The 14222-nt window shown below is 39.8% G+C and overlaps 1 protein-coding gene across 10 annotated transcripts in view; it reads right to left on the bottom strand.

Moving 5' to 3' along the window:
• Positions 1-14222, bottom strand: part of MAP2K5 (mitogen-activated protein kinase kinase 5) — a 146007-nt gene that overhangs the window by 128171 nt on the left and 3614 nt on the right. For all 10 annotated transcript variants that reach the window (XR_003254839.1, XR_003254840.1, XR_003254844.1 and 7 more), the window contains exons 2-3: positions 10024-10072; positions 4155-4222 (exon numbers count right to left, since the gene is read on the bottom strand). Coding sequence is in view for 7 of the 10 variants with exons in the window: in XM_026073797.1 (XP_025929582.1) it covers positions 4155-4222; positions 10024-10072 (117 nt within the window). In the remaining 3 variants the exon portion in view is untranslated. The remainder of the gene's footprint in view (positions 1-4154; positions 4223-10023; positions 10073-14222) is intronic.

Here is a 14222-nt window from a genome sequence, read left to right as displayed (position 1 = left end):
CAGATTGAAACTTGACTACATTTGTAACGCGGCTCTGTGTGGGCACCAGCGTCAGTTTATGTGCAGAACCTCATTCACAATTTCCTTTACAAGACAAAGATCCTAAACTGCTACAACAGTCCATTAGCTTGGCACAAAGAGAAGCTTTTCAATGTTTTTGTTTTTCTTATTCATATCAAGAAGCAGGAAGAAATTTCCTTTTGTGAAAAAACAGTTAGGAAGAAACCTGCTGAGGGTATGCAGATCTGCCTAGCTCAGCCTCCTATGTGTACACTTAGTACCATGCCTGCTGCTAGAAGCATTTCCCTCATTAAAATCTCACCACAAGATTTTTGAGCAGAGGATCTGGTTCACATTAGTGTRCAAACGTATAAATACACAACTTAAATAAACCCATGACACACGCTTTCACTGTGCTTATACAAAGTCAATCGTTACAGAAGTCCACTGTTTTGGAAAGGACCAAGAGGTTTTTCAGGAATGGGATGGACTACCCCATAGACTTATTTTGTATTGTGGGGTCATGAATAACAAGCCAAATCCTCCCCATGTCCCCAGACCCCTTCAGAAAAGTGTGTTGCTGGCACCTATTAGTTACGGAGCAGTGAAAGAATCTCCTGCTCCATAGGGGGGCCAAAACTGTTTAAAAAATAAAAAACTATTTTTTTAAAGGGGCGTTCTATGACCTCGAGACATATACATCCAGTATAAACATATTACATACTCTTCAGAATACTAAACTAAAATAAACATACAAGAGACTGTTTCTTACAAAAAAAAAAAAGGAGAGAGAGAGAAAAGAGAGAAAGAAATGTGGCCCTCTCCATTACTCAAACAGTGATGACAAGTAAATGAAATATCAATCATGTAAGCTGTCAACCTTTTGGGACAGCAATAACTGTTAACAAGTAGTCTGGAAAAATTGTCTGAAAATGACTTGTCCTCCACATATGAGCATTTGAGGTTTCCATGGAAAATTAAGATGCCAGTGGCTATTTGGAACATTGTTCAGGTATTCTTTTTAATGGAAAATTTGCCAGTTATTGATCCAGAGCATGTACCCCTTGCTTTCAGAAAGCTGCAAGCAACTTTCCAATCAGTGGCTGTCAAAAAAATTACTGCCTTTTTATACTGATACAAGACAACTGCTAAAGTGCAGCTCTGCTGCTACTCAATGTCTCTCTTTAATTAACTGTAATGCACAATAGAAAAAATAGTTTTATTGATCACCCCACAACATTTGCATAGGTATTACATGAAGTATTTCTGCATATTCCAAAATAATTCCAGACCTGCCTGAATCACTCTTACTGTCAACTTCTGAAACGAAAGAACCTAAGAATAAAAGGTCACATAAGATGCAAAGCATCTTGTCCCATCATAATACCTTACTTTCATGGAACAGACCTGTACTCTCAAAGAATTATTTCTTCATTTTTATACCGAAATCCTTCACTTCCATTTTGGAGCGCACTAACAGAACTGCATCACATCAACATTCCTAGAAACATTCARCAGCTGTTTCATCCTCCAAACATTCGTTGCAGGCCTACAGCATCATCACCTTGAGTGGCAGAGCCCAGAGTCTCACCCACAGTATCTGCTTTCAGAGCACACGCTTTGCTAGAGCCAAATGCTACAGCCCATTTTCCCAGCATGGGGCTTATAGGTTAGGCTACAAGTTTCCGTTTATAGTCTTAGATACGGCCTCACGTAAAATGCCATATTGCAAAAAGTTAACTATGTCAAGCAGAACAAACAGGTATCACCAGCCCCAAGTAGCTCAGGTATTTGATGCTGAACCATCCGGCTATGTCCTCCCGGTGTATAAATACCTGCCAGAGCAGAGGGCATAYGAAGAGAATCGTTCAGGAGCTGGGACAGCCAGCAACGTGAGTCTGACCACATACATGTGCCCCTACACCAGGAACACGCACAGCAATAAGGTATAATAATCTCGCACTCATGTCTAACGAGTTGTAACAATGGACTTCTAAGAGCAAAAAATCAGTAACTTTTTCCCCTAGTGTATTCTTCAAGATAACAGTAGATTCATTCTTTTCCTTGTAGAAGATTCACTTTCTCATAAACATACCCTAAAATGACAACTATAGGAAGTCAGAAAGTTAAAACATCAACGCAATACTGAAGTAGCCACCTAGTTTAAAACTTAAGGGAAGATGTTCAGAAAAGAAAAACTGCTGAACTGGAAAGAAGTCATTTACAGACATCTCATAATTTGTAGGGAAAGTAGAGGGTTGCTCAGGCACAACTCTAATGTACTGAAACTTTAACAGTAAGCTTGGAAGCATAGCAAAAAGATGACCTTACAAAGGCATGATTAATTGTAAAATTTTACCAGGAAAATTCAAGTGTTCTAGCTTAATGGCAATAATGACAGACATTTTTTAAGGAACAGCAAGGAATACATATGTCAGAGGAGTTCCAGTGGGGAAGCATCACTGGTGATCTATTGCACAAAACAAAACAAAAGAAAACCCCCCAAACGCATAAAAAATTCCCTCAACTGGAACAAGTTTTTTCTCCCCTTCTTTCACACAACTGTCTTATGCTCTTTGATATCAAACTTGGAATACAATGGTTTCAGCTCCTCTGGAAAAAAAATTCCACATTATAGAGGCTTATTTAATAAATCCCTTGAAAGAGTTCTGTTTTACAGAGATCAGTCACCATCATCTGGAATCTGCACTTCTTTCACCCTAGGATTAAGTCATTGACAATGACTAAAAACTCTCTGAACCAGTGTCTACTAACAGACTTCCACGTGACTAATGGTCTACCCAAGCCTTCACAAGGCAAGTTCTGGTGTGCGGAAATATCTATGCAGAAAAGCCATAATATCTGCAGAAAAATCTCTGCAGATATCAAAGGATCAGAACTTCACAGAGGAAGCCTTCTCTGGGGCCAGCAAGAAAACATAAGCCCACTTCATTAAAAACTTTGACTGTTTGATGCATTTACGTTCTAAGTTCACAACACAACAACGTTGTTTTTTGCCAAACACTAGAGAACACGTACCCAAGAACAAGCCATACAGCAGAGACTTAGGCAAGACTGAGATGATCCAAGCATGTTCTTTCTCTACAACAGGGAACTGAACCTCGATCCCTTACTTAGCAGCTAGTTGCTTTATGAAAAAGTTTATAGACAGGGCTGCAGGAACAAAAGGATGAGTACAAAACATGGTTGCTTTTGACTGTCATTAAAATAAGCCCTAAGAGTGAAAGGGCAACTTTAACATTTTTATGATGATGAGGACCAAACTAAACCAAGTTGTTAACTCCTACCAAAAACACRTGACTGGCACTATACAGCATTTGTTTCCAATATGTTCAAAGTTAAGACCATTAACATAATATAAAAGCAATCTCTTGTCAAGAGGCGCACTTTATAAGGAACTAGCATTCCATCTGACTTAGAGGAAGAATACTCATGAAACTATTTGCTATTTTCTTGCTTATCAATTTCATTTGAAAGGAAATATTAAATGGAAGTTTTCACTTACATCTGCAGCATGAAAGATACATTTTTAAGCTATACTCAACGTGTTTTGTTTCAGTAAGTATCCCCATACTTTATATCTGTAGAAAGATTTTATATTTATAGGTATCTATATAGAGAGATTTTATGTACATAAAGATATACACATACACACATATATCTCATATTAAAAAACAGAATATACGACTTTAAATCTTCTATGAATATTGAGCCTGAAGCTAAAATGTAACTCTTCCGTTAGGCGGGGTGAAACGGTCTCCAGATGAAAGTAGATTTTGAAAAATTTTTAGAGCCCAGGGGTTCATTTTTAATGAGCCGTTACTTTAAGTACTGCATAAAAAATACAAGAAATTGATAGTCCATTTAGCTTGCACTATACCTAATGCAAAAGTCATTAAGATGCATTATTCTTAATGTTTATGATATGATCAGTAAGTGTACAAGTCTTTTTAAAAAAAGTCAAGCATGTCCATACGTCTCATGTGATGCAGTTTTTAAACACCTACACACAATATAGGAATATTATACTGTAAACACTGTAGTTTATATTAACACTTTGATACAAGCAAAAAACCCCAAGAACAGAAACTGGTAAACACAGAAGATATCAGCATTTGTTATACTACACTTACATAGGATAGCATGGCCTTCATTTCTTCATCACTTCTAACAGTAATCCGATCACCATCTTCATCTTCATCTAACAAAAAAATATATTATATTCATCAAAGGAAAAAAAAAAGATTTACTATTTTAGTGCATCAGGTTGGCCCATTTTACCTGAACATTTACAAGCAAATGAAAACAAAAAGGATGTATAAGCCAACCACACAAGTAATCAGGTACTCTGAAATAGTAATTTATAATGATTCCAAATATTAATTAACAGAGACTATAATTACATCTAGAAAAGGGGGGCATGAACAAAGCACTCAAAACTTTGCTCTCAACAATTGTTTTAGTAGCAGAATCTCTCCAGAAGCCTGGAGTCTCGCACGCACTGTAACACTCCCTGCAAACATCCGACAAGTTGTTCTTTTGCCATAGTAAACTGAAAGTAAAGTTTGGGCAGTTTCTCCATGTGCCTCAGCCCTCCCAGATGGAGTTAAGTTTTGGCAGTTTCTTTCATCAAAAGTTAGATTACTATAACAAAGAGGATTAAAATTGTTTTCTTTCCACTAAAACCTTCCGTCCTTTCCATCGTTCCTTCCTATCTCAGCTCACCAGCCCCATGTCAAGTTCCTCCTCCCGGTCCCCGTTACAACGGCATGGGTATCGCTGCTTGTTCGTGACACAGTAATGCTGACTTAAAAATAGTAACAGAAGTGAACGTAAATCTGCATGTTTATACATACAGACATACATTCAGATGAAGACAGAAGTCAGCACCCAAGCAAAGCAGCCTGTGGTTTTGTTCATAGTGCAACTGTGGGTGAAGAAGATGCTCGGTGCGTGAACGGCATGACGGGGTAATCACCGTTTTGCGATGAGAGCTCAAGCACAGCCACAAACACCCAGACACTGCACCTTCTGGCACGAGGCAAGATGCTGCTGCAGTAACACAATCAGACGAGAGAACAAGATTCGGAAAGGCTCCAGCAGAGCAAGGCATTCAGAAAGAATTATTAATATGAAGATCTAAAGGAGAAATAGRCTTTCCAAACACATATGGCAGGATTCAGCAGGTGCAGATTTACCAGGGGGCTAAATCCCCCCCATTAGCACCAGCTGGTGCAACAACAGGCTCCAACGTTACATGCTGCCGTTGCGGAGACGCCCTCTGCAGATCCTTCACTTTGCTCAGAGCAGGTCCAGCCCCTTCCTCCTCTCCCAAGCCTTGTGCAAAGCTCACGCACTTTTACTGAAGGAAGAGCCACGCAAGTCACCAGATGACTGGAATGGACCCCTCCTCTCCAAATCAGTAACAAAATGTTGATTTCTTCTTATTGCTCTAGCTTTGGGGATGAGGGAGGGGTTAATGATCTGTCTCCAATTTTTGTCTGCTGCAATTTAGATATCTTCCTTAGATACTTATAAAAAAAAGACCACAGCACATTGGCATATACCCCAGTTCTATATGTGGGTTTTCCCTTCGGACAGGGAGCTCTTTGAAAATAAAAGAGCCTCACAACATCTAACTGAAGTACCAAAGAGCAGCAGACAAATTCACATGCCTTTTTAGCATGAAAACCTCTACTGTGGGGAATCTCAAATACACAGGTCCATTTGAGTCGGGTATTGAAAAGGACAGAGATGTTCACCTCTTCATGAAAGCTGACAGGGGCTTAGTGTGTAAGGACACGTCCACACCAATGAGTTCAGACAGACCAAAACACTCTGCCTGTGCTCCAAGTCAACCAGATGCAAGCAAGCTGGTCAGAAGGCCACAGGGCTACAGAAGAAAAGCACTCTGCTAGAGCTAACATGCTTCAGGAAACCAAGAAGCAACATGCATTCCATTTTTCAAACACCTACTAAATACCAAAGGATGAAGATTCAGAGAGGAGCGAATGTGTTTATTTGGCTTCAGGACTGAAGCAGATTTGCTTCCGACCACCTCAGCGTGTGAGCAGAGGAGAGTGAAAAGTCTGCCTGCCCTCCTCTCAGGAGACACGCTCTAACCGATACACGTGCTTTCTGCGGCCATGGCCCTTGCATCAGAACACTAAACGCGCCATTATTTCCCAGGATGAAAACTTAACTCTTGCTTGTAGTTATGAGCAGATCTAAATTAACCAATCAAAATTACCTGAGGAGTTTGTACATTCTGCCTCTGAAAACCTAGCAGATAATTCTGAGGCTATAATGAAAAGAGCAAAACAATGCAGAAGGGAAGAAAGAACAAGCAACAAATAAGCGGACAAAAATGTAATGTAAAAAACATAAAATTACACTTTAAAAATGTACCAGAATAGAGCTAAGGGACACTGGAAACAGGAAAACTGGAAGAACCACCAGCTGGCACAGCCATGTCCTACAATAGTCTTGTCTCCTGGAAATTTAACTGGTGAATTGCCAGGTCGACGAAAGTACTTGCTAGGGCTACCAGCCTGCAGCAAGTCATGAATGATGAAAAGATTAAGAAGAGTTAGCGAATTGAAACTGAATGTTTCCTTGCCTGGAAACATTTTAGACAGAAAGGAGGAGGAGTTGCAGAACTGCTATCTGGCCAAAACCCAAGTCACTGTAGCACTGTAGGAGCAGAAAAAGAAAGGCTGAAGAAGCTACTGCTAGAATAGCGAGCACAATGAAAGCCATGCAGCAACAAAAAGAGGATCAGAGCAAAATGCAGAAGAGGAAAAATATATGCCAGAGAGAGAGAGATCAAAGCTGTTAAACAAGCCTCATTCAAGAAGAAAAACAGAGGTAGGACCACCAAAAGAAGTGGCTGGCAAACTCTCAGAGCTCACTTGGAAAACATTTCAGGGTGGGGGAGGGGGGGAAAGAAAGAAAGAAAGAAAAAAAGAAATCATGCACTATTCATTTCAAATGATAAGAAATTAACTCTAGAGTTCTCAGAACTTCATAATTCCTGAAGGTGGAACAAAGAGAATAAGTGAAATTAAAATATATTGATGAAAAGGCAGAAAATGTTACCTGGTAATAAAAAAAGTCAAGTCTAAAATAGTGAGGCAATTTTTTTTTTTTTTAAGAAAAACAGAAAAAAAAAAGTGTATTTCTCATTTCTGTACAGAGATTCTTTGCCATCCTACCATGACATATAAGTGGGCACAGCCCAAAAACTCGCTAAATATGATGCATGGGTTCAGAAAGATTTCCAGGCTTCTCTACTTGCCTAGAGCACAGCAATATGATTTTCCAGCACATTAGGGAAGCAAAAGTAGAACCAAAAAATCCTACGTACTGGCTGGATTTTGCTAATGTCACTTAAAATGGAGGAAGAAATCTTAGCAAGAAACCAAATAGAGTGCAGCAGATGGTAAACAAATATTATGAAGCAATCTTCACAAAATCTGCAGTGTGTCACAAATATACAAAATGGCAGAGTTTGGATAAAAGGATCATAACAGGCCATATGTTGTTAGTGATTTTATTTGTAGCAATGTGCAATACAATGGCGATATCCACATAAAGGTCCAATAGTAGATGCAGCGCAGCCCCAGGTAGAAGCTACAATGGATGATACACTGTAGATAACAATAACTAAACAGTAGAGGAGACTACACTAGATGGCAATTATCCACATCTGAAGAAGTAATGAAGCAGGTGAGAACGAAGCTTAAACTGGTAAAATCTAGGCATTTGATATGGATAAAGTAACCAGAAAAATCAAGCATCAATATACATAACATATTTTAGATGCCAGTTAAATGGCAGGGGAAATGGTTTTGTGCAGATGTAAATGACAGACTAGAGACATGAACTGAAAGCACAGAAGCAGATGTTAGAAGACACAATGAAATAAGTATTTCCAGGAAAGTTCTACACATGGTACCATTAATATGGGCTACTGCTCTGATTGCAGTGACTGTTACTGGTGCATGAAGTTCAAACGAATCTAATGTGTGATGGGGGAGGTATGTAAAATAAATAAATAAGTAACAAATTATAAAAGAAATGGCAAGGTCTGGAGCCTGGCTTTGCTCAGGTCTCTGCAGAAAGTCTTGTTTTCACAACAGGACAGGAGAACTGTCCAGGCTGCAGGAAAAACACATTTACAATCTCCATTCTTATGCTTCTAGTATTTTAGGAGGAAAAGCACAAACATACRAAAAGAGAAATGTAAAGCACTAAATAGCACTTGAAGCTTCACAAAACAATATTTCTTTTGATTATTTACACTCAGGATTACCTGTAAAGCTCTAAACAGAGGAAAAATTCTAATAAGAATGAAAGGCCCTATCCTAAAGGCCCTATCTGCTCTCTCACCTTCAGCATCGCTACCTTATTCATATAGCGCTTCTAATCCCCTGCAGCTCCTTTTTGTTATTTCATCTCTAACAAAGGAAAACAGAGATATGCAGAAAATAATAAATAAATACTAAAAGGGAACAGCAGGAGTTTTCTTCCAAGTGGAGAAGACTCTAGCACAGTATCTAAGACACAGAAATTTGACTTCACTTTGCAGCTTATTGCTCTTCAGATAGGACAATCCCTCCAGGAATCCCTCCAAAAATAAAAATACAGGGTTCAAAGAGTAGAACTGAAATAGAATAAGCAGATATGTCAGCATAAACCTGCACTAATGTCATCACTGAGAGCTTTCCTAACTCAGCAAAAGGATGATATAATCACCTTCACAAGGTGTAAGTGTGATTATGGACAGTCTCAACCTATAGCTTGTACAGATCCTGTACATACATTATTTTTGCCAGCTTCTCAGCCAGACACACGGGGCCTTTCAGAACGTATTGCTACTGTGCAAGTCTAACCAGGTGGCATTTTCCTGCAACTCTCATACCTTCTCAAGCAGTTGAAGCCAACTATCTACCTACCTTTCCTACTCTCAGATAGGAGACCAGTAGAACGAAGATAGCAGCAAGCTGGTGTCTTTAGCTTGTCCCCAGAAGAAGGAAAAAGGAAAACTAACAACATAGCAGCCTTTCTAGTGAAAAAGAGAAGTTTGTTCCAGTGGAAGGAAGTGTAAACTTCTTTTACTGAAGATTCTGAATCCCTAGTGGCAACGCTGGCTCAGCCTTCCCTCTTCTACAAATACGCATCTTCCAGGCACCCACTTATTCAAATAAAGCCCCCTCCGGCAACCAGGAAGGCTTAGAGACACCCTCACAGACTTTTGGTTTTGCACTTGCAAGCTCCCAGCCACAGGAGTCCCAAGGCAGCAGAGCCAAGTCACTCCTCCCAGTATGTGTACTCCACATGGCTGCTAAGGGATGGCATTTCTCTTCACGCAGGAGAAAAGATATGATCAACTCAAACCTGAGAGTAAGTGGGATAAAAAGGATAACCATCATTTGTTCTCCTGCTCTTTCAGTGATCAGCAGCAGATGTTGAAAAATGAAAAAAAAAAAAAGTGAAAGAAAGTCCCTCTTTCTAGCAGAAATTGAAAGGCACAACCTCTATATTGTGGCCAACCTCTTTTGGGTAAAAGGATCCAAAAAGAGCTGTGCTGCTACACTTGGTATAAAACCTCTGTGCTGCACCACATTTTTCTAAAAGCTGCTGCTCTGTTGGGTTTTTTTGTTTTTTTTTTTTGTTTGTTTGTTTTTTCAACAGACGATTAGAATTTTAAACTTAAACCTACAGGTACTTTATACGTTTCATTTAATTCAAGCAATATAACTGCAGCGAGGAGTAAGAGCATGGTAAGGTCATGCTGGTAATTAAAGCTATATTGTAGAAATATGCTCGCTCAAGATGTGATTAAATAATAAAATATTACTTAGTTCAGTATCATCATTAAACTTGCATTAATGCATAAATATTTAACCATAATATATAATGAAAATAAACATTATTTATTTTAAAAAATGACAGCTCCATAATGTGACAGAGGAGACAGTTTACACAAGCTATACTTACACTCAAATGCTGTTGTCGTCGCATCAGGCAAAACTTGACCAATGACATCCTAAAATATAAAGAAGAATTAGCTATATATCAAACCGGAAATGCTTGAGATGATTTAGAGTAAATCATCTTCATTACTCCCCAGCTGCAGACAGAAGACTAAGACCTGCTACTCACCACTGCCCAAAAATTACAAACTTTTTAGTGCACAACACAAATCAATACAAATCACCGTGCCCTTCTCCTTCCTCTCCAAGCTACCTTGAGGAATACTTTTTCTTTTTTTTTTTTAATAACTCAATCACAATTGTAAACAAAGTCAGTGCTGTCTGTTCTTGCAGTTGGAAGAATTGATTTTGTCCTTAGGTTATAGAAAAATGCACATCTAACTCATGGAGGTAAGTCATAAAAATGGAGGTTTATGAATGGCTTTTTACTTGAGAAAGCACGTGCCCCGGTCTCAGTCTTTCTGCTCAGATAATCTTAGTTCCTGGGCAGAGAGTTGGCCACCTCTAAACAACCGATCCAGTCTTCCCCTCCACTGCAAGGTAACCTTATTACCTGAATTACATCTCCTGTCCTGGCTGCAGCTCAGAAACAACAGAGCAACATTGCTGGAGGGGGGGCTTAGCGCTGCCAGTGTGAATTAAACCAGGAGCTGGAGCGAGTTTTTGGTACTTTCACTCCGCAATGGCCCAGGAAAGCGTGGGGACCCAGCGGCTGCTCCGGGCTGCCAGCCGGGAGCTCGCGATGCAGCACGGCGTGCCGGGATGCTCCCCGCTGCAGCAGCTAACTGTTGGGAGGACCCTCATCGTTTTTAATCGGAATTTGACTTCTTCAAAACTTGGCAGACTGATTCAAATTCGCTGGCTGCCCTGTAGGCAGTAAGGTTGAAACACCCAAAGAGATGAACATACTAACCTACTGGGCAGCCTTCTGCCTCGGCGTTACCACCTGCAACGCAAGGACTCTCCGAGGGAGCACGCAACTGCACGGACACAAGGCCAGGCACAAAACTCACTCGCCATTGCCAAAGGTTACACATCTCCGCCTCAAAGCAGCGCTTTTACACCAACACTTTACAAACCTTTTCTGTGCAACTTGTTTTTTGCCTTCGCATACAACATTTACTCAAAATTCAATGAAAAAGACCCGCTCAGATTTAACTCATCCTGGCCTCCCAGTGTATGCACTGCTGTCAGCCACTGCGAGGCTGCAATATGTCATGTCAGGGCATGGCATAAATGCACAGCATGGTTTTTTCCTTCCTGCTGCCTGATKTCTCATGTCAGACAATCTTTCCACTGACAGTGTCACAAAGTGATTAGAAATTAATGAACAAAAATATTTATTGAAGTATATACACTGTGAACATCTTGGGGTGCTAAGCACTCCCCCGTATCAAAGCTTTAGTGATCACTGCCCTGTCATTTTTATTCTCTGTTTTTTTTTGTTCAGTCTCAAAACAGGAAATTAAACATTCTGTGCAATGTTAAAGAGAAAAAATTAATATAATGAGAAGGCAGCAAAAGCAACAAAAGGATTTCCACAAACCTAACTGGAGCAAATAATTTTTCTAAAACTTTCTCTTGTTGTCTTTACATTTTATATTTTAACATAAATTAACAGTACATAATTTAAACTATTAATTGTATACAAAAAGACAAAAGATGCGCAATGCAGCTTACCTAACGATTCTAATTATATAGATTGTCAATTTGTACAGCCCAAAAACCCACAAAACATTGCCAATGCAAAACGTAATGTTGACCAAAATTCTTCAATTTATATAGTTCTATAGCTCTGTAGATACTCTGTAAAAAACTAGAAGAGTTGTACCATCTGACTCTAACAAGAAATTAAAGCCTTGCCKAGAAAGATGACTGTGCTGTTAAGCAATTATTTCTAAATCCATGTAGTTAAACATTAAAAATTCCTCAGCAAACATACTTTGTGTTAGATTTAACCAATAATTTAAACCACTTGTAAGACATTCACATGTGAGCATGTGGATGCTTGCATTAAATCAATCTGAAATACCAGTAAGGCCCAGTTCCAGTAAGCAGTTCTGGGATGCCTACAAACTGCAGTGGAGGTGGGCGGGTACGCCGCTGAGACACACTTCTGGAGGCCCCTAAAGCCTGCAAGACTCCCAAAGCCACGACGGCACTCAAACAGCAATGGTCAATTCCTTTCTAATAGGTTTTCATTTAGGATATCTTTTTTTTCTTTTTAATTAATAATATCCAAGTATATGAATTTAAGAACTACAGACCATAAATCTGCCTTACACTAAATAAATGGTTTAAAACAAACAAACAAACAAGCATCATCCCATTTTGCTCTGGTCAGCTTTCAATGTTGCTATTAAATCAATGTACCTGAAGAAACACCAGCCAGGGGGACAGAAATCGCACCATTACTCTGTTGTTACCATAATATTTTCATCAGCTAAATAAGTCTTCTATGCTCAAACATCCCGCAGCCCTCTCAGTGACCCTAGCTCAAAGGATTATTCTAAATTTCAACAGATTATGCGTGATGATTTTCTACTACCACAACAGCAATCACAAGCAATAAAATACCATGACTCCTAGACAATTGTTCAAGTGAGCTCAGATACATGATAGCTTGTATTTTATCTCACAAAAATGTAAAGTCTCTAACAATGAAGAGAAAAATCAGGGGAAAGCAACTGAGACAGGAACTCTACCAAATCTGCTCTGCAGTAGAACTGTAGAGCACTTATCTCTAAGGCAAGAAAGCAGAAAATGTAAAAGCACTGCTTTTAACAGTGACATAAATATTGAAACCATGGGCCTCATTCTCGTATCACTTAAAACTTGTTTTATATCAGTATGATATGATAAAGTTAAAGTAGGCTGAATTAACACCAAGTGCTTAAATACTCTAGTAGTGACCGTGGCAAATGAATCTAGACAGCCCTATGAAAAATAATAAGCTCACTGTAATTCATTTAATGGTGCAATATGTTTCAAATAAATCTGTTTACTGGTAAYGTAAGGTTTGAATACCTGCTACACAGTTTAGCTAACTGTAAGGGCTCCTTCAAGAGACAAAATTAGTGTACCTGGAAATTCAGAAAAGCATCCTGCAGTGTGCAAGGTGCTGCATGGAGCCTTCGAACCCTAGTCTCCAACCCTACTGCTACCAACAAGCTAGTCTACAGCTGTGGACAGGACACACTGTGACTCCATACCACAGYTTCTTCTGAAGAAGGAAGACAGAAATAATCTTACTTGCCAGTCTGAAATGCTGCAAGGCTCAGCTCATTTGTATTCACGAGGCCCTTCCCACTTCTAGGATGCTAAATTGACAAGAATCGTGTTAAAACCTTGCTATTCTCAAAGATAATTCTACAGGGCTTTCTTAATACGAAGCAGAACATGGGACTTAAGTGAAAGAAGAGCTTTGCTACACAGCTAACTCAAGTCCCCAGTTCTCACCAAGGCTAAAGATCTGAGGGTATATGCTTGGTTTTAGGAACTGGCTACCAAATGTGCTTCTGCACAACTCAAGGCAAGATGGTAGTTCCTATAAAACCATGTGGACAGCTGGTGTAGGAAGCTGCCGGGGCTGTTGGAGCATGCCGTGCTCTGCACCTGACCGCAAGGAGGGAGCAAGCACCCTCAGCGTGGAAATCACCAGGATCATTCAGGGCCTCACTATGCCCCTCACGGCAGGTGGCTGCAGGAGTTGAGAAATATGGGATAGTTTGCGTTCCTGTGTCTTCAGTTTAGAGAGACAGTGAAAATAAGGAAAACAATGGCGTTAGACTGGATTATTACTTTTCAGTGATTTACCTTACCAGGGAATGTCCCAGTTCTCCATACTACTTTTAATTGATACTTTAGCACATAAGCACGCTGTAAATGCCTCCTAGGTGAGTGAAGATTACAGTGAAGGTGGGAGGACAACAAAAGCCTTTGTGTCACCCCCACTCCTGCCCTCCCCACCCATTCCCAMGGCCCCTCCCCAGCCATGGGTAGCATGGGATCTACTACGCTTTAGTGTACTGAGCCTTATTTCATTTAATTTTTGTAGTAACCACATAAATTAAGCACATGAGCATACTGTGAGGGCAGCTCTCAAAACACAATCAGTTAAACAAATGAGGGCCTTGAGACAGTTCAGAGCTTATTAAACTTATTCCTTCTTATCTTAACCTTTCACAGTTCACAAGAGCGGAT

This window comes from Apteryx rowi, unplaced genomic scaffold, assembly GCF_003343035.1.
Source record: "Apteryx rowi isolate R43461 unplaced genomic scaffold, aptRow1 scaffold_11, whole genome shotgun sequence".
Taxonomy (NCBI): Eukaryota; Metazoa; Chordata; class Aves; order Apterygiformes; family Apterygidae; genus Apteryx; species Apteryx rowi.
This window is presented reverse-complemented; position numbering and strand designations above follow the sequence as displayed.